This window comes from Brachionichthys hirsutus, chromosome 18 (genome assembly GCF_040956055.1).
Source record: "Brachionichthys hirsutus isolate HB-005 chromosome 18, CSIRO-AGI_Bhir_v1, whole genome shotgun sequence".
NCBI lineage: Eukaryota > Metazoa > Chordata > Actinopteri > Lophiiformes > Brachionichthyidae > Brachionichthys > Brachionichthys hirsutus.
The window spans coordinates 7,359,492-7,383,683 of NC_090914.1; the positions used below are offsets into that span (position 1 = coordinate 7,359,492).

A 24,192-nucleotide genomic window follows, 5' to 3' on the forward strand; every position below is an offset into this window, starting at 1 on the left:
CTTATATTCTCTCTTTAAAAGGTTGTTTGAGGTTGTGTTTGTCATTGTGAGTCTTAGTTGTCTTATTTACTTATATTCTCTCTTTAAAAGGTTGTTTGAGGTTGTGTTTGTCATTGTGAGTCTTAGTTGTCATCCCTGTGGTTCAGTTCAATTGCGTAGGCAACCAGTACTCACTTTTTTTAGAATACACTCAACACATTTTGTAACCTACTGCTGGGCATTAGCTGTATAATACAGCATTTTAGAGGAAAGTGAAAATACACTTATATCCAAAAGTAGAATGGACAAAGTGAAGCTACACAGATGGTCACACTTTTTTGTGCACATACACTAAATACACACTTGTACTGCAGAGATTAAAGTAATCTGGAACGAGGCTGGTTTAGGAGAGGTTGAGAACAGACTTCCACCACAAATGTTGCTATAAAAGAGAGAGACAAGAGAAATAGATTGAAATGGTCTGTGGAACAGATAAAAAAATATATTTTGGAAGAACTGCTTAAGGCTTTTAGAGACTGCATATAGTAAATAAATGAAAATGTAGAGCGGTGTGTCAAAGCACAGTTTGACTTTATCTCAACCATATAGGTGGCGTCTCTCTGTTTGCATGCAGACCAAGCCCTGCTGCTCAAGGTGCTTGCCATGATGATGGCATCTGCAGAACTGAGGCCACCCTGTGGGATTAGCGTAAAGTGCGTGGCTTTTAACTAAGGGATTTTGCTCAACCACTTAAACCTTCCAAAAATAGGTTTCATGTTAAGAAATAGTTTGCCGGAGCATCTCGTCCTGATCCCTAAAATCTTTTGCACAAGCATGTCATGTTTTATTGCATAACTGGATCAGGAAAGGGAAATTGTGCAATGCAAGTAAAGCTCATAGGGCAGCACCAGGTAGCCCACATTCACATTACAGTGTGCATTCCAAACGTTCTTCTCTTTAAATACTAGGTAACACATCCAGTGTCTCACATGCAGTGTATGGTAATGCTATGCAGATGCAAGTTTCCTGATGAGGTTTCTTTTTTATTTCAGTGTATAATTAACTCAAGATACATGCTATATTCTTATTTAACATAACATTGAATGCTGAATTTCAATCAGCTCCACAACGTTAAAATTGTCTTTGCATTCTTTTATTTATCTGATCCTCTCGCTAAAGCTCCTCTTCCTTCTCTGCACAAAGGCCTCTTTGGCTGCTAATGTCATGCCAATCCTGAGATAAGAAGCAAGTGAATGTTCAAATATGCAGGAGCAGAGGCTCTCATGCATAAACTCTGACCTGCTTAAAGCCTCGTTGTTTGTGAAGGCAGCTATTTAAGTGTGTGTGTGTGTCTTTGTGTGGTTTATTTGAGTGACTCTGTCCCATCAGCACTTCATGCTATCATATCGTGTTTCTCCTGCAATGCCGCAGCAGAACCAATCAATAATTGTCTAGACGTGCTGGGTAAGTTTAACTGTTTTGATGGAACGGAGGTAGCAGAATGTCGAAGACAATGAACAAAGGGATTTAAATCCTAACTATTTACTATCCGGTCAGTAAAGTCAATAAACATGAGATAGAAACTGTGCGCTTGTTGCACAACAACATTGACGAAAACAAGTTCAGGAAAAGGGTGACAACCACGAGAAGCTAGGTGATAAAGTAGAGAGAGAAAGTGGAGCATCACCCCTCCCTCCTGTGTTTGCCATCTGATGTGGAGACTGTTGCTAGGGGCAACCATCGGCGTAAGAAGGATGGAAACAGAGGGACGTTTAGAGAAAAAGGGAGCACGCAATCTGCTAAAGCATCAGGAAAGGAGGAGGGACACATGATGCTTCTGCTTGTCTTACTCCAGCGAGCAGAGCTGATCGACGCAAAACTCCACGAGTCGAAGACGAGGCAAAAACACTCAGCCTGCCAGCATCAGCAGCAAAGAGGCAAGCTGCCCAATCGTCAGCTGACATGCGTGTGAGATCAGCGGCCAATGAGCTGCCGGGAGGCTCCTACCAAGCACAACCAGTCAGATGCAGAAAAAGCGCTCGCCCAGCTCAGATCTCTTATTAATGAATGGAGCCGTTCGCCGCTGGATTGCTGCACATCGCCGCGCTCTCTGCTCGGCTGCTTTCTGCTCCGGCCGCGGAAAACTGGAGGGAAACCATCCACAGTCACGACGAGGACGGCAGCAGAACAGCAGGACACAAATAGTGGCCATGAAGGGACGACAGAGGCAGAGGACACACGGTGAGGACACAACCGAGGACGTGGCAGCTGCTATAGAAAATAAGGACCCACATCCTGATCTCCTCCCACCAGATTCACCTTCACCATCATCATCGTCTTCTCCCTCGCTCCCTCCATTAGCCATGCCGTCTTCTACTTCTGCCTCTACCCTCCTGGCTCTGGCTTCTCCAGCCACCAGGCGTTCCATTTCTATGGGAGACTTCCGGAGGGTTACGGGGGCTCTGCTGTCCCGCTCGGGTCCTCCATCCACCTCTGCCACTGCCCCGTCCTCCAAGCTGGTCACCCCCAGCTCGAGCATGGAGTTTGAGGCGGCTCGGCGGCGCCTCCTGGAAGTAGAGGAGCGTCAACGTGTCATCAGAGAGATGGAGCGACGGCTGGAGGAGCTCAGGGAGGTGTTTGTGCGCTCGGAGCAGGAGGTGGTGGTTCATGGGGAGCTGGTGTCACGGATATCCAGTGGTGTGCAGCAGGGCGAGATCTATGTGGCCGAGAACAGCCAGCGACTGAAGAAAGGCCTGAGGTTCAAGAAACATCGACCGACAATCATCTTCTCCTCCATGCTGGGACTCCGCACGTGCCTCCCCTGGCCTGTGAAGCTCAAATAGGACGATGGAGGCTGGACTTTCCACCATTAAAATGTGCTTTACATTAAGCAGAGGATAGACTTAGATTATTTATCTATCACTCATCGACATGGCTGCTTTCCAGTTTCCACTTTTTGCTCTTGTATCCTGAGGCTGGTCCTCCAGGTCTTTAGAGTGCCTATACAATATTCACAAATGAAAGTAAGGAGCTTCCTGTTCAGCGTCCTGCGGAAATTCTCCAGCTAGTAAACCAATCATATAATTCCCAAATGCAATGTGCACAGGATGTTGTTTTGTCTCCATCGTTGTCGGCGTTCCTTCAGTGCTTGTAGGAGAGTTTGTTCATCGATGGAGAATTCTTGTCGCGTGGATGAGTCATTTTTCAGGTGACGTGGGAGGAGAGGTTGAAGCACGAGTGATTACTAAAAAGCCAATACGGATGATAGAGAATGTAACAGGAGCGGAGACGGTGTAAGAAAGAAAATATAACTGCAATGAAGGACGGTGAGATAGAATCACAGACGAGGCTATGACGCTGCGCTGTTACACAAAATCAAAGATGCAGCAAACAGGAAGGAAATAGACGTTTGAAAAAGACAAAATAGGCAATGTGTGGATTAACGTGTCTTGGACAAAGATGGAAAACGTGCCTTGGCCTCTCTGTGACACTCGTTCCAACATTCACGACCTCTGTTCTTGGCGAGAGACCATCATTTTGTTCACTTGTGTAGGTAATGTGAACCCGGAGCAGGAACTAAGGAAGGTATTTCAGAATGTAACAGATATGAAATCCTTGCTCGATGCTGACTTTTGCCTCGGGCCAGCCTTTTTATGATGTTGAAGTTCATCAAGTTGTTTTGTGTAGCTGTGAGTGTCCACAAACGTCTCTGCATCGACATCCTACTGTACTCTGGATGTCTTGTGAATGTTGCTGCTGATGATAATCCACTTTGCATTTGGTGTGAACAACTGAAGGAGCTCAACCGTGGACCATCCCACACGTGATCCCTTTCTATTCCGGTCACCTGGCAACCCTGCATCGATTGTAAATCCTTTTCTGCAAACCTTCAGAATGGTTCCAGCAGAGCACGAGACAGAGGCCAAATTGAAGGGTTAAGGTTAACTCTAATGTATCTGCTGCTTTTATTTAATATTACTATCAGCTGATGAGACTTTTAAAATATTTTTAGACTTGAAAATTAGAGGGTTGCACTTAAATCCAGCCAAGTATGTATGTCGCAAGGAACGCTAAGGTAGGATGACATAGATGAAGATTGCATATCGGTGTTTTATGCAACAATGGCAAGCTTTTAAAGCAAATTAGAGCACAGTAACGGCCTTTTCTTATTATTGGTATTTGAAGGTTATGGCAAAGAAGCAGGTGTTAAATGTCACTGCAGCTTTCAGAGGGGAGGAGAGGGGGGGGGGGGGGGGGGGGTTTCTATGGGAGCAGATTCCCTGATGGTACTAGCTGTGCTTTCATATTTATAAACAGCCTCAGCAAGAACAAAGAAAGGATGTTTCCAACTGAGTCTTGTGGTTTGATTGTATAATGTCCCAGAGTTCTACAAAAATCATTGCATACCCTTTGATATTGATTGCTTCCTAGTAACAATGACAGAGAAAATGTCTCGATGTGTCTACTCTTAGGTCAACCTGCCTGCATGCAGACACAATCTTCACATTTGTGAGCCCTTATGAATGGATGAGTTCATTAATGTACAGTATTAGCTTTGGCTAATGCTTTCATTTTGAAAATAAGGGCTTGAATGATCCGTTTTATCCACGATGACTTGGACACTCCAATGATTTTACAAATGAAAGTAAAAATACTCCGACATTATGGGAAATGTAGGATTTGACCCATACAGGATATGTCCTGCTTTGATTTTGACCAATTAGTCCCATGTGTGTGCCCAAGAAAGTACATCTTGCCATCTTCATGTGCAATCAGACCAAAAAATATTGAGCTAAATAAGCCGCTAGTAGAAAGTTTGGCCTTAAACATGCATCTATGGTCCTATGTATATAGCGAGATTCATAACTGAACATACAGCTGGCCAATATATTGCTTTTCATATGCCTTATGCAGTCATTGTGCATTGGTAGTGATGACAACAGCAATGATTAAACCGGCAGACTCACAACCATCATGGAAAACACAAGAAGTAGTAGAAATACTCACGTTGTTTTTGGTCTGGACCTTTCATGTTTTTCTGTCAATGGCAATTATCTCCCAAAGACCTTGAATGTATTATTAATTGTAAAGTAAAGGAGCTTTTTTCCCCTCAACATAAAGAGTGCATCTATTTTTATTTGAGCTCGTGGTTGGCATTAGATCATATTTTATTCATTGTCATGCTTTCTTAGCTTACATATAAAATCACACGACTTTTGAGAGAACCGATTATAACCCAAAAAACATCAGCAGTGCTTGTATGACGAGCAGTATTGTATGTGGATAAGTTCTAGTGGCACAAACAAGGTTTTGTTCGCTGAGCGGGTGGAGCTATTCAGGCAGCGAAGGACAGGCGTGGTGCTGTGACCTGATGGCGAGCTGGCCGGTTACATAATTGACAGGTTGGATTTTCATCATCCTGGATCAGAGCAAAGTGACGTTCAGACAGAGACAAATTGAGGCAGGGAGGATGGAGTGCAGCAGAGGAAGCTGTTGTAATGTTGTACGTTGTGAATGCTTTGCTCACATTCACGTTTAATAGGACGATAGTGCATACTGGTACACTCGCATTTGGATTTCTACAACTTGCTTAAGCGGTGAGTTTTTATGAAAAACAGTTTAATCACATTAAATATCGATCAAAAGGTCGTTCTTTGTATTTGTATCAACCTGTGCGTTACAGGATAAGTTAAAGGCCAAATAAGAAAAGAAACCACACAATTTACAATAAAAAAAAACTTGGCACTTTATTGAAGGATGTTTATATGTATGTTACAAATACCCAAGAAATGAGGTCATACCTAGTCAAGCACGGTACCACAACTATCTGAACACACGCCCATCTTGCGTTTATTTAATAATCAATTAGGTAGCAAGACAACATCGGCAGAAACGGACAGAGAAAATAGACTCATCGGTTTGCTTATAATCAGAAACTATTAAAAAGAAGTGAGCACTTGTTTCTTACACCCCCCCCCCCCCCGGTTTGACGAGAGGGGATTCTATCTGAACACTGTTTATGTAACTGTATATCACCTTCCATCCATTTTTATTTTTAAATTATATTGAACTAAAGGACATCAAATCACTGACATGAAAGAATAACATCTTTAGTTTATAACGATAACTGATGATAAAACAGGCAGCATATACATCATTTACACAATTTGGTACAACACATTGTGTGTAAAGTAGTGAGATGTGTTACTGCTTCACCTCTCCCCATCTCCCCTCTCCTCGCTTTCTGAAAATGACCCAAACATTCTTGATGAAGTGCCAAGTGTGCTTGTACAGATTTGGTGATGTGTCCCACAGATAGTGTTTGTTCACTGAAGCACTTGCTGCAGTCGGGCGGTGCCATTTAAAGTCAGAGAGCCGTTTTCCGGTGGAACAGAGTCTTCTTTTTAAATGACACTCCGTGCGATTCCAGGTCCTCCAGAGGCACATGCCTGGAGCCAGAGGAAACCAGATCCACCGTTCTCCTTGGAGCCAGGGAGCTGTGACCAGCGCCAAGAGGGCTGAGCTGAAGTTTCAGATCGCTCCTCAGCTGCCCAGACGCCTGCTGCCTTTCTTGTACACAAACTGGCAGGCACAACGCCACTCTCAGAAACCCATAGGGGGGGGGGGACGCTGAACAGGTCCGAGCTTCAGTTCCAACATTCAGTACATTGAAATTTAGACTAGAACGTTCCCAGCCAGAACAGAAAGCAGCTCCGTCTATGTACATATTTACAGTTCTGATTTCTTCTCAGTGAGTTTAAAGTGCCGATGGTTTTGCCTTGCAGGCAAGTCCTGCCTCTACGAACAGATCCTAGAACAGCATGGAGGCTTAAACGTCCTCAACATAACAAATGAGTAATGGCTGAATGGGCATTACTGCACTCCGCATCTGCCTATTAAAGTCATTCATGGGCTTAGACAACAGGAGAAAGATGATGCAGTTAAAAAAATATATGTTTTTATAGAACACCACGTTTAACGAGAGCCTTTATGGGCCGACATAAGCCTTTAGATTCTGTGATTGTATCCAGGATGAGTAAACGTTAAAGGGTATAAATCTCTAAGATATCCCATTTACATACTCATCCTTTGCCTGGCGTGTCCTGATGAGTTAATAGTCGCAGTTTGATCCTCATCCACTCCTGTGGTTAAATTCCACTGTGTTCCGATAAGTAACTCGTGCTGATTTGCCTTGACAATACAGTACTTTCATTTTTCCACGCCTGTCAGTTTGTGTACATAGTTGACAGGAAAGGTCCCGTTCCTGCTCAGGTCCCCCTCGATGTGACCAACCTGTTAGATTAAAAAAAAAAAAAAAAAGTGATATTAATGACATGAATATATGTCGACAAAAATACATAGAGCTACATTTAAAAAATAAATGATTGAAATCTTACATGTGGATAGAAAGGGCTCTGTAATGGAATTAAGAGGTTGTAGTTGCACTTACCCACCAGTGGGGGTCAGTAGTGGCCGTGACCACAATGATCTCATCTTTGAAAAAGACAAGCTGCTCAGAAGCGACTGCCCTGCAGTCCACTAAGGCCTTGACACGCTTCTGATGCGGCCTGGTGCCAGACACCTGGAGGAGACGTGTGATTCGGTTTTCAGTGTGCAACCAGGGGATTTATAATCGACAGTGAAATCTCGCTGTCCTTTGCTGACTTTCCACATTTCCAAGTTATGTAGAACTGAAGAGTGAAATATAAAGAGCTTGTACAACAGGCTGCACATGCGGTCGTACCATAGCGTTCTTGCGGGGCCGAGGGGCACAGGTCACTGCGGGTGAGGATGACTGTGGTGGTGGGGGGGCTGGAGCTGCAGGGAGGCCCTGGTTGTTCCCCACTAAGCTGCAGTAGAGCTCCTCCTGGCTGCCCGCACAGACTGGAGAAAACACGCTGCACCTCGCCTGGCTGCCTCCTCCACTGCTCGTCCGGCGGTACGATGTGGTCTTCTCTGAACTGAAGTGAAAAGAAGGAACAACACTGAGCAGACATTGAGCAAGGCATCCGTCATCGTTTGTGGCAGGGATACTTTAATGAAAGTTTATGTTTATGTCATCAACTTGAACTGCAGTGAGCTTCATCTCACGGACCCCGTTTCCTCCTCATCAAGGAAAAGTGGATTCTTTTGGCCATTTAGCGACTTTTGCAATAGAAAAGCTTCCTTGTTGCTAAACACAAGGGCCATTTGTACTCTGAACGCTGGTACGGAATATTCAATGGGCACGTGACCGTTTGTTCATTATGGCTGAATTCAGTTTGGAATAATCTGACATTGCCAATGGTATGATAGAAAATTGGCAGGCGTGCAATATTTTGTATGTTTAAAAAAAATCTGGCCAAAAAAACTAAAAAAACTCATTTGAGGAAAGCAAAAAGCGCATTATATCTTTCAGATGCATATTCGGCGTATTTTAGGTTGAAAATCGTACGAAATACGACGCAGGCATACCGGTAAACAGGTCTGATTAAGGCGCCTGTCTGTCTCACCTGACAGGCCCGATGTGGCTCAGAGTCGATGTCGTCATGGTACCGGTTTGAGGCCCAGAACTAGCCCCAGGTTGACCCTCCCAGGACTGCTTCTGTCCCCGGAGCAGACCTCCCTGTCCGTGGGGAGACCTTGGCGGTTTCCCCACTTGGCCTTGGTTTTCTGCGTTGGGTGAAGGGGAGCTGTGTTTGCTCTGCGTCTGGGGACTGCAGGAGTGGGAGGCCGGGTTTGAGCGTCGTCGCGGAAGAGAGATGGCGTCTTGGGACGTGGCCGAAATCTGAGGGTCTGAGCGACCTGTGGAGGGCGAGAAAATAAAAGAGAAGTCAGCACGCATTCAAATCTAAATGCTGTATGATCTTCAGAAATGTTCGGATTGGTCCTCACCTCTCTGGATGCATTTGACTGGCAACGGTGGTGGAGGCGCTGACGCTCCAGAGGGGGCGCTACTCGCTATGGGATTTTTGTATAGGAAGTCTATATTCTCATAGGTTTGACAAGGCTTGCTTCCCACAGTGCCGCTGCCCCCGTTAGCAACACTCCAGCGGGCGAAGGAAGGTCCGCCACCTCCACTGGACGAAGGGGGAGAGCGGTTTTTAGGGAGCGGGCTCACCTGAAACAGAAGGTCAAAGTTAGTAGGTTACTTTATCATTTCTCTTTAGAGGTATTTTTTTCTTTTCTTTGAGAAACGAGGAGATTGCGTCTTTACCCTTTCATCCAGGTCATCCTCACTGTCGTAAAACTCCTGAGGCTGCGTCTCCCACATGAACTCCACATGGATCTGAGAGTTAAACTTCCCACTTTGGGCCAGCTCCAACTAAAACACACACACACACACACGCACGCAGCACCGCCAACACTCAGCTGCACAATACTCCAACGCTCGTAAGAATGTAAAATATCTCACAATATATTGTTGTTGTTTTTTTACTTTATCTTTGTCTTTTTGCTTTTTCAAAGCTGGGATACGAATACAGACACGAATAAAGCGCCACGTTATATCAAAGTGAACAAAAACAATCTGTTCTCAGTTTGTGGCTTCCAGATTACAAAAGGACAAAGACATGCAAAATGAAATACAGCCAACTGGGAAAATGGGACAATTGCAAAGCTGTACACAGTAGAACAGGCTATTCCACAGGGTAGGTCTGATTCAGCGGGGCAGATGCGGGGTAATAAAATCATTTTGCATACGATGCACATTGGGACCTTAATTTGTCCTGGGAGTGAACCCTTGGTTGAGCTTGGCAGCAAAGGGAGTTATTTCAAGGTCGTATTTCCATCTGCGGAAGTTGTCTTGTTTTGTTTCTGTTATCCATTGCAACTCAATTCCTCCGTTGAACTCTGCCAAGTGTGCGTGTTCTTTGTATTTACGCACAAAACGATGAAATTAAAGTGGGATCTCACCAGCTCAACGCAAAGCGGGTGCTGCAGCCTCCGTGCGGCGTCGAGAGCCGTCTCCCCTGCAGCGTTTACTACGGGAGACGGAGAGGATCGCACGGGCTTAGAATGCACGCCGCTGTGAGGAAGCGAGTAAACGGAATTAAAAGTACCTGGGTGGAGAACGGCCTTCGCTTTGAGCAGCAGCTTGAGAGACTCTGGCTTGTGATGCAGGACGCTGTAGTGAAGAGCCGTGTTTCCTTCCGCCGTCTTCTTCTCTAAACAGCTGCTGCGGAGCGTGAATTCATCCAGAAAGATGGCGTTAGATGTCAGCACCTCTTAATCCTCTTCGCATATGCTTAAACTGCTGCTGGGAGGCTGACCTGTTCTGGCAGAGGAAGTCCACCAGCGCCAGAGAGCTTCTTTCCTCCAAACGCACAGCGAGATGAAGAGCCGTCTCTTTGACCCCCTGAAAGAGGAAGAAGAGGAGGACAAATGAGGAAAAAAACGTTCATGGACAGCCGGAATATAGTGAAGCCGATATCAGAGGGTGGACGGCACTGGAGCTCCTTCGTGTTTGTGTGCTAATAAATGAAAACAGGTCTTTTTATGTTAAGTGCATGAAGAGCAGTGGAAGAAAGGCAGAAGTGTCTGCAATTCAAGGAGATTATCTCGCTTGTTCTCAAGAGACGTGAGCTCTGGCCTGAAAGCTGAAATAATAAACTGAGGGCTGAGCAAAACACACACACACACACACTCACACACACGCACACACACACACTGCAATGGCAGAATGTGATTAAAGACTAGACAAGGCGTTAAGGAGGAGGCAGCAGAGGTTGGTGGGAAGCAAGATGAGAGGAGAAAAGATTGGATTAGAGGCCAGGAGAGAGACGGCCTGACGACTTACCCACATGCACTGAGCTCGCAAGCAGACAACGCATTCATTTTTCACATCCTGCAACTATCCACACCTCCTGCATGCCGTTTGTCTTTACAAAAGTGGGAGGGGTCGATTTATTTTTGAGCCGTTTTTCCTCCAGTTCTCAAGTCACAGGAACAAATGAATAACTTTCTGATGTATTGCACAAAAGCAGCCGGGTGGGTGGGCGGAACTTGTCAGGAAGTAGCCCCTCATTGAAGCTAAATAAAGGACATCTGTGCGGATGTTAGACTTTAACTGTCACAAGATGACGTGGCTGGACAGCGTGAGTTCCTACACTAAGGGAGCACATCCGAGTGAGAATTTCGAGTGTGGATTTGAAGCTGTAAATGATCTTTACCTGTCCGTCTGGCAGCACGAGTGGTTTGCTGAGGTCCACCCCCTCGGCGTAGAGCTGTAGAAGGGAGGCGAGGTCGCGACTTCTCACAGCGTCATACAGACGGCCAGGATCTGCTTCTTCTCTACGCACGACATACCGACGGTCGGCATACTTTGCCACAATGTACTCCTTTCTAGCCTTCCTGTTGTCCATTAGGCATATTGGATAGAAAGAAATACAGTAAATATATACCGTAATCAAAAATTCTGTATTTATTACTTTTTAAGAGTCGGACTGCTCGTTTGAAAGAAATTAGAGACTCACATGTCACTTTGCGGCATTGGTTTGACAGAGTCATTTGGAAGACCCGCCTCCATGATGTCATTGAATCTGGTGTTCCCAATACTAACAGCCAACTGCAGCAACACACGACGCAGCCATGGCTTCAGAGCATTTCAATGAACATCAGACATACAGTGTGAGTGCAGTGAGGACAAACTAAATCCAACAAGGCCACGTCTGTTTTTGCGTTTTTGCCGTGTGTGTGCTTCGTACCAGAAGCTCAGATGTGCTCAGCAGGTCCAGAGTGAGCGACTGGATCCTGGAGTAGTGGACTCCCAGCTCTCTGTGGATGCCAGAGCACTCTATACAGGTCAGGATGCCCAAGTTGGTCGACAGCCATGTTGGATCTGCGACAAACGGTCATAAAAACGGCCATTCATGATTCATTTAGTTGCAAAATGGGTCAGAAAATATATTTACTTTAGTCTCCTTGTGTATTTATTAAAGTCTAAAATGATCATGTCTGGCTGACCGGGAGCTCCGCAGTCGGCGCAGGCCTCATTTCCAGGCATATGACGAAGCTCGGCGATGATGGCACGGGAGAGATCCTGGAGCCCACTGTCCTGAAGGTGGAGCTGATCTCCTCCGAGCGCCGTGTTCAGGGCCTCCTCCTTACTGTTCTGCAACACTGACACCCATCTAAAGTACACACACACACAAAATGGTTTTGCACAGATTTTGTGTAAACTCAGAGGGGAAGCCCTATGACCACATTTCCACGGAAGGTCCACCATGTGTTTTTTGTCCAATTCTCATCATCAATCTCACTTTGCTTGTTTTCAAAAATCCTCTGCCACAGAGACTCAAACTGCACCTCACATCTTCCATTTTGTGAATCTGCGGTACTTTTCTCTTGAAACCAACTCCAAACTCCCACAACTGACAGCGCATCACATGAAAGAGACTGCGGGGAGGCCCACACACACAAGGGAAGAGCAGGGGACACAACAGCCTTCGTGCACACGCCCCCTCAGTCCCAGCATCACAAAACAAAGACCCCTTGCTCTGCTGTCTGTGTCTACACCGAGGAGTTCTACCCAAACACCGGCTTGTCTTTCTGTAGCTGCTTCCAATAATGCACACAGAGCCTAACTAAATGCAGGAATTTCAAGTGAGCCCCCCCCCCCCTCTCCCTGCACACAACGGCTGCAGTACTTACATCACACATTCCTGCTCTTCTTCTGCCTGGAAGCGGTATGTCCGATTATCTAAAAGCAGAGAGACGGCAGTTACACGCTGCCTTACTAACGACTTGCTCAATAGGGAGAGAGTGAAGTAATGGTGTGAAGCAGGCATGATGCATTACAATAACCCGTTTCTCAGCTTAATGAATCATACAAGCTCTTTAAAACTTTGTGGCGACTCAATGCAAAATAGGCTGGGTCCCACGCAGCAGACTCTTGGCACTATTTGATGGTTAGGATTGAACGTACGAGTGACCAGGTCAAAGGTCCTCCTGTCCTCTGGGTTCGGTCGCACCTGACACGTCAGAAGGTTCAGCTTTGCCGGCGGTCGGTTGATCTGGAGACGGACACAAATGAGCAAAAGCTCCTGCGCTCCATCTGAATGTGAACGAGCGGTGACCAGTTTATCCAGTGTGTCCTCACCGTACTGTGTGAGATGGTCAGGCAGCCAAATTTCACTCCACATTTTCTCTTTTGCCACACCTTTCGGATCCTGTGGGATGAGAAGTCAAACAATGAAGAGACCAACAGATAACATGTTTTACTCTCGTCTTCTCATCTTGACCGGATCTGGAAATATGGCTCGAGATGGTTTTTGTTTTGCGTTTGTGGTCTGAGGAAAGTTTCTCCCACTTCCCGTCTTCTTATCGCGCTGTAATCGAGCACTCCGAGTGTGTGTGTGTGTGTGTGTGTGTGCGTGCATGAAAATGCGAGCATGACTCAGTGTTTGGATCTGCCCAGTTAGACAGTCTGCCAATAAGTTCCACAGAAGGGGCCCCTGCTTGACTCTTCATCTCGCAGTAATGAGGACCAGGTGGAGCAGACCCAGTCCGACTCCAACCTTCTCCCTCCACTTCTTCCTTTCTTTCTTACCCAGCTGAATGTGCTCGACTGAGTTAGTGAGCAGAACTTACAGCTTATTTGGACTTTAATGTGAACCCTTGTTCCATTTCTAACAGTATTTTTTTGTTACACCTCCCTGTAGTGCGTAACCGAAGCTTTTACACACCCATCGCTCTTCTTGAGCAGGAAGCCAGATTTCTCCGTCCCGTATTTCTTGTTGCCCTGCGGTTGGTGGATGCTATAGCCATTCCCAGAGTTTTTTCTGTTCAGATATTCCTGTGTGAGAAAGAAATGACTTCAAACTCGGCTGCATACTTACAGCGTCACTAAAGAGTGCCTGTTCAATGTATATATATATATATATACACGTGTGTGTGTGTGTGTGTCTGTATAATTAATGGGACGTTGTGAATAAGCACACCTCTTTCCCCTCCGCTTGCAGAAGTAATCTGAGCGAATCCCTCAACTGAGTGAGTTGTTTCACCTCCTCGTCCTGGTCTACACGCACCTGCAACACACACACACGCACTCAGTTGCAGCAATAAAGAGCTCTAATTAGGCGGAACAACAGTTTATTTCCTGTGCTCTCATTTGTCCATGCCAAATCTAAGAATTATAGGCTGTTAAGACAAGACAGTCCTGTGTTTTGGCCTAAATAAGTGCTGGGGTGTGCCACCATTAGGAGGTTGTACATTTTGCATTCAAGCAGCAGGATGAACTGACGTAACGATTTCCCTTTTTCGTGGGAACCATGACACAGACTGCATGATTGTCTTTCTTGAGGGTGAGGCCTGGCATGCCTGAGCGGGTCTCTGCCTTCCCCGCGCAGAACCAGAAAAACCTCCAACGCTCACAGTAACGCGGCTCACCGGCCGTTTGCAGCGTGCAATCCAGAAGAAGGCAAATTGTGTGTGGACTGGAAACCAGTCTGGTTGGAGAAATATGTCGGCAGGAGGGAATGAATGAAAATAAGGGGTGCTTTCAGTTTCCATCCTTTGGAAATAAGGTGGAAGCATTTCTGGGAAAAGGCTCTAATAACAGTTTCTGCCCGAGTTCTCGGCCTCTGGCTTTTTTTGAAAAGGGATTATAAACACAAAGTGACTTCTATTAAGAGCTTTACCCACTTTTACGACACAGCAACAGAGGACAGATGAAGAAAACATGACGAAATGGAGATATTGCATCTGCGTTGTGATAACATCAGTTTGAGTCAGGACAACAACGTCCAACTCAAACTCTAAACAGACTCCTTTAGTCACAATGAAAACTTTGTTGTTTCCAGACGTGCAATGACTAACGTCCACTCCTATAAACACAGGATGATATAAAGCAGGTAGACGGATAAGCCAGCAGCCGCTTCTTCCATTTACCGTGTGAACAGATGCAGCAAGCTTCTCGATGAAGGTGGCGAGATTCTCTGCAGCTTTCAGCCCATCCTGAAAGAAACTGCGGTCAAAAAGAGAACAGATGCTGAGTCATGACGGTCGAGTCCAGACATCATATAGTTCACACCAACCACAGAATCTCATGCTAAGGCTGTATAAACAACTCCCTTCCCACATAAACCCCTCAGTGTAAAATATGGAAATGGTTAACAACACTAATTGCAACCTGTGAAATAAAGGTGAAAACTAAAACCTCGACTGTTATGCAAAAACTTACCGGTACTTACTGAAACACTGAGGTAGAAATTGACTCCAAGTACTTTATGGGCCAGGAAAAGGTCAAAAGGTTTGTTTTTTTGTGCGTGTTGCTTTACAAATGGCATAAGAGCAGAAATAAAAACAAAAATTCAAAAAGCAGCTCATTCCCCTCATTATTGGATTTGCACCGTCCAAATGGTGATCTGGAACATCACTGAAAGTTTCTACATTGTTTTTGGTATCTTTATACACCAACCATGAAAAGTCAAAGTGAGTCGGAGTTGATGTTTATTTTTTATGGTTTTTTGAATCCATAAATGAGGTTTTAATGTAAAAAATTTATATTTTTTTCTGACCCCATTCTGGATCAGATCCAGAAGACATGTTGCATGGGTTAGGGTTTATGACTGTGATTTTTGGTGAGTGAATTGAATGCATATTTTACAAGACATGATTTTTTTGAGAAAACCTCCATTATAAGTAAATGGGAGAAAAAAAAATACAAAATTGTATCCAGACGGGTATCCGGATCGCTCTCAAAAGTTTATGGAATCTAAGTTAGACCAAAACCCATTTTCAGTTTTTTTCCCCATCAAGATCCATCCAGCAGTTTTCCCATAATCCTGCTGACAAACAGACGAACAAACAGACGACCGCGGTCAAAAACTTGTGATGTCAGTTAAAACTGACCTGAGTTGGGCCTGGAAATACTTGATGAAGCTCTGGAGTAGATCTGGACCCTGACGCACCTTCAGCTCCTGGATCTTCAAAAGGTACTGAAATCAAAAACAGGCAGCGTTGGAAAATGTCTTCTTTCATGAGGGGCTCCTGGCTCTCTAGCCCACAGTTCATTTTGTTTCAAAGGTCAGGTGCCTCATTTCACCAGGGCGAATGTCATGTCACAAAAAAAAAAAAAAAAACAGGGAAGGAGCATTCTAAGAGTCGTTTATTAGCTCTGAGTGGAGGGAGTGACTACATCGTACGTGCTCCATAAAACCGAGTCTAAATCCATCCGTCTCCCTTTAGCTGAAGCAGACACAGGTTGATTGAAGCGCGTCTGCTCTGTGTATATTCGTCTGTTGTATCCTGGCACAGGAAGAGAAGCACAGAGCGACAGACGGGCCAGAGCAGCTCGCAGCAAGTGGAAATTCCATTTTCCCTGCCTCCGCTCAACAGCTGGTCTCAGTCAAGCGAGGCAACTTTTTCTCAGGGCTTCTGCGAGAGTGCTGACAATGCATTGCAGAGGAATTCAGCTTTCAGGTGTGGGTCTTGAAGCATTTTCATCTGCCTTTGTATGTGAAGCAGCTCTTTAAGACACATTTCACATTCCCAAAACATATTTTCGCCATCTTAAGAATTACTGTAGATACAAAACGAAAAAAGCCCTGATGCATTTGACGATGGAAGGGACATGGAATCCACGGTGCAGACCACCCACGTGTAATAAATGTCGTCTGGGTTGGGTATTTTGACTGGCACTCATCCCCCACCTCACACATTTGCAGCTGAAAGGTCCTCCTCTCTCTCTCCATGTCTTCCCCTCCATCTGATCCCTCCAGCCTGATCAGTCCCAGCTGCCTGGTCTTCTCCTTCTTCTCCTTCTCCAGCTTCCCTCTGATGGGGAGAAAAGGCAAAGTAAAGAATATATAATGAATAATTATTTCCGTGCACAGTGTACTTCACAGTTCTCCAACAGATCTCATCAAGTCTCTTTTTCTCCCAGATTTATTTGCCCAATAACTCCTTCAGCCTCATGAACCATTAACCTCTGCTGTAACACCGACTTTTTAGAACCATAAAGGACGAGGAAGACCTGTAATCGTGCAACGTGACCTTCCTCGGCAACAGCAACGCATCTCAGGCTTCATTTCCTTTTCCTTTCATGAGGCAACAAGCTAAAAAGGTAAGGCTATGGTTGATTACGTTTTAATGTCGTACTCCTTCCAACTTCTCTCCATCTGTTTCTTGAGCTCCTGAAAGGAAGAGAAGAAGAGAAACGAAGCCGCTTTAATTAAGACTAAATTCACCCGAGGAAAATGTTGCCATCACACAGCAGCACTTGCTTGACCTACTTATTTCACAGTAAGGCCTTATATTGTTGTTACCTGCGTAGATCAGGGTGAAGCCAGACAGTTTTAATGAGCAGAGATTACTCACATCACTCCGACTAGTCGGATATCTGGCTGAACGGGATTTCAGGAGCAGTTTGCTCTTTGTTCAAAGTGACAACACTCCTTTGTCACATCAGCTGCTAAGATGACAGGACAACAACAGGAGCTTTCAGAGGCCTTAGCCAGGTTGCTCCAACACTCCTGTTGTCATGGCAAATCAAAAATATTGGGAAAGGCAGATCGCTCCAGGACCGGAAAAAACCCTGGTTCTTATCCATTGATCTGAGCAAACAGCCAATGTTTAAGCAAGCTCGGCAGTGTGTGTGTGTGTGTAAATCGCATTAAGTGCATAAAGTAAAAGGCTATAAATTAATCATGCAAGTCATTTATTTTATATGTTTTAACCTGGTGGCGGTGTGGTCGGCGCTGTCGCCTTACAGCGAGAAGGCCCCGGGTTCATATCGCATCTGTGCAGAGTTTGTTTTGTACACTCACTAGTCTGCTGTCCCGGAGTTCTGACTTCAACACGTTTTCCAGAGGGAACGCCATGATGTTGTTGAGGTTTTGCACCTGCGAGATGTGAGAAAGCAGGAAACAAGAAAAGACGTTAGAATAATTCCACACAGTGTTTAATGGCGGCTCTCATCTCTTGCAGTGTAAGCCAACGCTCCCATTACGCTTTACTGATTACCAATACCCTATGGACTTGGAATTTCTGGGAACGAGTGTGGGCGACTCAAAAACATGGCGACTCATTGAAAGGAAACTCAATTTGAACCGCCGCAAAATATATATTTTTTTAATCCGAGTCAGAGCGTAACGTAATAACTTTCCTCACTTTTTGTGTACAAAAGTGGAAATGGAGATTAATTTGAGGTTTGGATGGAAGCTAGATGAAATGAGACTATCTGGGATCTGATGACAATGACTCAGAAAACACAACATAATCCCAACCAGCTGTGCTTTACAGTAATACACGTCTCCCGTCCACAAACCTCCAGTCTCGCAGTGTCTAAACGTAAAAGGTCTGTTTGTAAATGTTCCTGCAAATCTTTTCACAGATCCGGCTGGAGTTCAACCAGGCAGCACCTGGCTCCCAACAAATGACGTCCAACCACTTCCGTGAGCTTGCTGAAAGTTTACATTTTATTTCGTTAGATCGAAACCTGAGCATGAAAACTGTTTTAGACTTCCTCTTCATAACTATAATTGCCATGTTCCCCATGCGAGGCTCTGACTGACATTGGGAGGGAGGGAACGAGTGAGGCGGCTTGTGTTAACACACACATGGAGGTCTGGGATGAATTATCAACGCCATAGAAACTATCAGAGGGAGGCTTCTAGACTGCCCCAGATTTTGCAGCCGGGAGGCTCGAGCCAGCAGCTGCTGAAAACTCCTTTCGTCCATGTTTTTGTGAGCATGCATGCAAACATGCACGCACACTCATTATTCACGCAGACACCCCACATTTTAGTGTGGGGGTTTTGAGTTTCTTACGCATCATTTGATTGTTGGACAAAACCCACAGTTCATTTGAGGAAACCTATGGATTCCCTTCTCTCCTTTCCTGTCCTAACCAGATTTTTGAAGAGGGCTGTGACCTCTCTGGTGAACACAGCCAGGTTGAGGAAGCCCGTGGAGACCTCGTTGTTGTCCTGGGTCAGGTGGCTGTTCCCCAGGTCCTCCAGCAACTCGGTGTAGTGCTCCTTGTTGTCCACGTGAGCTGAAAAACAAACACACAAATTGGATTTGCCGTGTCGCGGCGAGATTATTTTAACAAGGAAAGCATGTGGGATGAATTAGAACTGGTTTCCACCCATCTTAGAGAAAGGGAACCAGTTTTCTCTGGTGCTCATTGCCACTCCCCCCCCCCCCCCCCCCCTGCCCATTTAGGGTCATGACCTCAGTGGGCTCCAAGTCTGCCAAATTCATATGGAAAAGGTTGGATGGAAAATAATCTGAGAACCGACTGGCAGCAGCAATGTTTAAGTTACATTGAGGATTTAACCTACAGCAGATTTTAAGCAATAAATACAATTCACAGCCTGGAAGCAATCATTTCTGAGAAACTGGTACGCTATGAGCAAAATATGGCCCGGATATCTGCAGAAAGGCAAACAGACTAAAACATCCAAAAGCAGCAAGAGTCACAAGTAGGTTCATCTCTTCTGTACCAGATTTAAAAACGGGTGAAAGGATTTGTTCATAAAAAAAACAAAAAACAAGAATGCATGTTTTAAACTACAACCAGGGGAGTCACCGAGGAGCTCAGATGATGACCTCATCGCTGACATTCAACCACCAGATACCAGCTCGACTCCTCCGACCCTCTGACAGAACGCACACAGACTCCCAGCCCACAGCTTCTTGGCAGAAAAGCGATACTTAGCGTGGGGGGGGTGGGGGGGGGGGGGTTGTGGCGCAGAGAATGAAAGAGGAGAACATATTACCATGTGTGCATGTTTTTGCCTGTGCAACAAAGTAACGGACCATCGAGCTGTGCACGGGGGGGGTGGTACGAATGTGAGTCAGACCTTTGATTACAGTCGGGAATGATTAAGGAGCTCCCAATGTGATATTACAGAAATGTAGACATATTATTCTTCAAGGCAGAAGGGGGGGGGGGGGGGTGGGGGGAGTGTACGGGAAAACTGCCACTGAGGTCTGCAGCTCCATCATTACTGCCGAGTGCATTTGGTGGGGAACCGGCTCTGTGACTCATGTTTTACTAAAAACTTCCTAGAAATGGGAATTAGGCTTGTAAACGCGTGCAGGAAAACAAGTCCAGGATATGCTGTGCAGTTCCTCCGCTGCTCCCACACATATTTGTGGTGAACGCTTGCATCTTACTCATGTTCGCTTCTGATGGACGGCGACATGCCGTTAGGTCGGCCTGCCTGACAAGTATGTGACGCACTCTACATTAAATGACCGACCCCGTGGATCTGCACGGCGCCCCCCCCCCCCCCTGCAGGGGCCGCAAATACCTTTCACTTTAACACACAAAACACTCAGAAACCACGAAACCCACACACTTTGTATGGATATAAACACAATCACCCAACGACGTCCCACGTGGCCCGGTCCCATAATACGTGTGTGTCATAAACACACACAAACTTGATGAGGTCACCTTTAATGGGACGTGATCGAGGCTCCTGCCTCATCAGAGGTCAACTTCTATTTAAAAAACAAACCTGTTTAATCAAAGAGGACAGATATCTTTTTGTGGCGTTTGAGAACTGTCAAAAGCCGTGGTTTATTAAGGGACAATGTCCCACGTAGAAAAACAATCCCAAAGCCAGGTGAAATTCGTAGGCAGGCCTCAGTCTTGTCTGACTCTCATTTCAAAGATCAAAGCTGAACTTGCCGGCAAAGCAAACATGAATTAGAAGTCCGAGTCCAGAGTCATTGAATAGCATAACAGCCACCTGAGTAAACTCTACTCGCTGATAAAGGCATACAGGTAAAAGGTCCAGGAATACCCAGGGAGCAGTTTACATCTTAAACATTGTGTGAATGACATGTCTCCGACTCAGACTTACAGAGTCCGGAAGTGTGAATATTTTTAATCATCTTCTTCATCCTCTGTAGAGTTGTGTGGTCCGTCTCCAGAGACTGCAATGAAAGGATGAGACAAGAAAAGTTAAAATACCGTAGAAGATGCTCCATCAAAATTTCGACACATCCGATCTTGCCACGCAGCCCTTGCGCGCTGACAGAAGGCATGTGCCTGTGTCTAATAATGCATAATTTCCTCATGAACAAGGGTTGCTGGGTTTGGTGACATCATGGCGTCTTTTCCACCTGTCTGACAGACAGGCTCAGACAAGACATTCTCACAGTCAGACCAGACTATCACAAAATGGCTCAAGTGGTCGATCACTTCAAAAATAATCCAGTTAATCCTCATCACACAGACAGATCGTTTCGCACTGCACCCCACCTACCGGTATGTAGCACCAGAAATAGCTTTAATGAGCCTGTAATCTAAGCGTCTGCCTGGTTGGATGTTTACACGCCGCCGTCTCCTTCGGTCAAGTCCACGCCCTTAAGTGTTGGCGCTCTAATTAAAAGGCGGGGTGGGTGTTGCGTAACGTGATTGCAAAAAAAATGAATGGGAAAGTGGTTTAGTGGGAACTGCTGAGGGGAGTTGTTTGCAGCTTTTTGCCACATTTTCCCCTCAGCCTGGTTGGCAGGCAGGGAATAAACAGTGGAAACAAGCTGGTGCACGTAAATAAAACAGGTTGTTGGACTCTGTGAAATGTGACGCCGCACAGAGACACACACAAACAAGCAGGGAATGACATGCACCCTCTGGAGAAGGCAAATTGTTTCACCTGCAAGTGCGCTGATGTGGAGAACGTAGCCTTCACTTTTCCCGCAGTGCGTCTGTCGGATATCCGATGCTTCTTTACCGCATTAACGAGGCATGATGACACACTTTGTTGCAGGAAACCTTAAGTATTATATTTCAACATTAAACACGCTGTGTTTAAAAGACGTCGTCTTTAAATTAAAACCGTCACACAAGATTTAAAACCAACCCTCATCCCCCGGTCTTCATCTCTTCCTTTGAATATGGGAGTAATTATTAAGGAGAAGTCGAGTTTATGTGGCAGTAAATGCCCAGACGGCGCTCTAACCATCAATCAAGCTGGCCCCAGATGAGCAGAATAACCATAGCTCTATAAAGGACCATTTCAGTTACATTTGTCTGTGGGTGGGTCCTCATCCGTCCGTCTGTGTAGGACTCCAGCATGTCCCTCCCTGCAGCAGCTATTCCAGCTATGTATTTTCAAGCCTGCCACAGTCATAAATTAGGACGTTAGTCCAAGATAAATACATCAAACAGCTGCCAAAAGGGCTCCCTTTATGAATCCTGGACTCTGTGACGTCTCCTATGCTGCTTAGCAGTCTGTCTCAAGACAATAATGAAGTTACTTAATCTTGTGCAGACCTTAAGACTCTCTTCTAAGTACTGGGCAATCCATCGTCTGCACCAGAATGGTGACACATTACAACTGTCTGGTCTGCTGTCAAACAACCGCTGAATAGGAAAGGCATAATTTTCCCCTAAATGGTGTGAATCGGATGTTTTTCTTGCAAATTTGCATCAGCAAAAACGCGGCGACTAAAAAGTAATGGGAGCTTTAAATGAAAACGGAACTCCAGGTTGGATTTAAGTGAACCGTACTATGTTACAAGGAAAACAAACAAGGAAGGGCAGAGCTTGTGTGCACACTTTAATGTTTGTTTTATGGTGGAGATTGTGGCAGCCACACCGCTTCCTCCTTTGTCTGGCGAGATATGGGAGAACAGATTTCAAACAAGCACAATCACACACACACAGAGAGCGAACAGGCCTTGAGCCAAGGTGGCAGATCAACCAGGCAGAATGCACAATATGGCCTTCAAACACAAGCTGGGGAAATGGTACGAAGGTTTCTATGTGGGTTCTCGTCCCATCTCAGCCTCACCCCCCATGAGACGAGAGACCAGGTCCAGGAAATGCTCCAAGTACTGCATTACCTCATATAACCTTTATTTGTCTGCAAAACTAGGTCAGCATACAATGAACCATCGTGAGCGCCAACGTTCAGCGTTTTCTGACGACTGAAAAAAGTGCTCGATAAAAACAGTGTCACAAATCATTCAGCAGTTTGGGGTGCAAAAGGACTTCAGGACCAGAGTCTGGGTCCCACAGGTCACCTTTCAAATATCACCTCAGGACAAATGCGCGTGTTGTTACGCGCAACGGGGGGGCAGGGGGCTCCAGCTCAGTTAGGGTTGAGCCTTTTGGTGTGTTTAATGGAGGTCTCCGTATTATATATAAAGATACAACCTAGTGCAAGCCACTTCTCCCATTAATACAGGCAATTTCAAAGAGAACCTTCCTAATTATTAGATTGACTTGAATCAGTTTCAAATTCGGATAAATACAAGAAACATGGAAGCCTTTACAAACTGCATTGGTCAATAAAGTGGATTGGATTTATTATCTAAATTAATCCACTGCCATCTTTAAGAACTTGGTAAAACTTTTAATTGGGTTGGGGTGGCGGGGTGCCCCCCCACAGGATGCGTCCGATGACGCGCCTGCGCCTCTGAGAAGGATTCACCGTTATCATCAGGTCGGTATTAACGCGTCTAACTAAAAACCAGGGGCAAAGTCTCAAGCTGAAGGAACTGTTTTCAGTCGCTCATCCTCACAGCGGAGTCGCTGATCGTGAGCGCAGAGGAGCGCGCCGCGTCCAAAAATGACGCACAGGTAAGCAACAGACAAACGCGCATGCAGGGCATCCGGATCTCTCACCTCCTCCACGGCCGAAACGGTGTTCCGACAGTCGCTCATTTTGGACTGAAAACTTGACGTCCCGGGCGAGGACAAATCCTCGTTTGTCAGGACGACAAAGTCCAAAATGCTGATTCGTTCCGGCATGATTCGAGCGAAGCTGCGTCTGGAAAAAAAAAATCACTAACGAGAAAAGTGAGCCAAAGTTTCACGGGCTGCACGCCATTCCCATTTGAGGAGTCGTTAACGTTGTCCCTCCATCGTGTGAAAGATAAAAAAAGAGGGTTTACTCCTCAGGAGGTTCGACGCCTTTCTCGGGCGCGTTCAGAGACTGCAGTGCGCGCGTGGAGGTGCGCCACGCGCTATTGTCCGCCCAGCGAGGGAGGGCGCAAAGCTTCCATCGTCACGAGGAGAACGCGGGGCCCGTCTCTGTTTTCATTCTTACTTCTCATTTCTATGCCTGCGCTGTGGTCGCCATGGTTATGCAGAATGCCTCATTCAGCGCGCAATGAAAGAGGCAGTCTGGAGGGAGGCAGAGGAGGAGGAGGAGGAGGAGGAGGCGTCCTTCATCAGGAGGAGTAATGTTAGAACGCCGAGCCGTGGTGGTTTTTGATTTGGTTTTAATTGGTCACCTTTGTTTGTGTGTTTGTTGACAGCCCATAGAG

At 45.8% G+C, this 24,192-nt stretch overlaps 2 protein-coding genes across 2 annotated transcripts; one reads left to right on the forward strand and one right to left on the reverse strand.

Annotated features, from left to right (window-relative positions):
• The first annotated feature begins 2,189 nt into the window (after positions 1–2,189).
• LOC137908072 (TMF-regulated nuclear protein 1-like) lies at positions 2,190–2,822 on the forward strand. Its single transcript, XM_068752433.1, has one exon. It carries the CDS (start codon positions 2,190–2,192, stop codon positions 2,820–2,822), a length of 633 nt encoding a protein of 210 aa, XP_068608534.1.
• Positions 2,823–7,188: 4,366 nt separating this feature from the next.
• asap3 (ArfGAP with SH3 domain, ankyrin repeat and PH domain 3) lies at positions 7,189–23,674 on the reverse strand. Its single transcript, XM_068751539.1, has 26 exons — positions 23,549–23,674; positions 20,778–20,850; positions 18,810–18,955; positions 17,727–17,801; positions 17,044–17,093; positions 16,611–16,734; positions 15,811–15,896; positions 14,848–14,923; positions 13,899–13,985; positions 13,644–13,753; positions 13,058–13,127; positions 12,884–12,971; positions 12,610–12,658; positions 11,923–12,089; positions 11,664–11,797; positions 11,433–11,524; positions 11,130–11,310; positions 10,230–10,315; positions 10,020–10,135; positions 9,874–9,941; positions 9,176–9,283; positions 8,854–9,079; positions 8,472–8,763; positions 7,724–7,940; positions 7,430–7,561; positions 7,189–7,272 (listed from the first exon to the last, which is right to left on the reverse strand). The coding sequence occupies exons 1-26, from the start codon at positions 23,672–23,674 to the stop codon at positions 7,189–7,191; spliced, it is 3,063 nt and encodes a 1,020-aa protein (XP_068607640.1).
• Positions 23,675–24,192: the final 518 nt, after the last annotated feature.

What these genes read in the sequence shown, in the direction of transcription:
- LOC137908072 (XM_068752433.1), top strand. Translation starts at nt 2,190, where the DNA reads ATGAAGGGACGACAGAGGCAGAGGACACACGGTGAGGACACAACCGAG.
- asap3 (XM_068751539.1), bottom strand. Translation starts at nt 23,674, where the DNA reads ATGCCGGAACGAATCAGCATTTTGGACTTTGTCGTCCTGACAAACGAG. An exon ending in GACTTCCTCTGCCAGAACAG is followed by an intron (nt 10,136 to 10,229) that starts GTCAGCCTCCCA and finishes CACGCTCCGCAG; the next exon opens with CAGCTGTTTAGAGAAGAAGA. An exon ending in AGCCACATCGGGCCTGTCAG is followed by an intron (nt 7,941 to 8,471) that starts GTGAGACAGACA and finishes TTTTCACTTCAG; the next exon opens with TTCAGAGAAGACCACATCGT.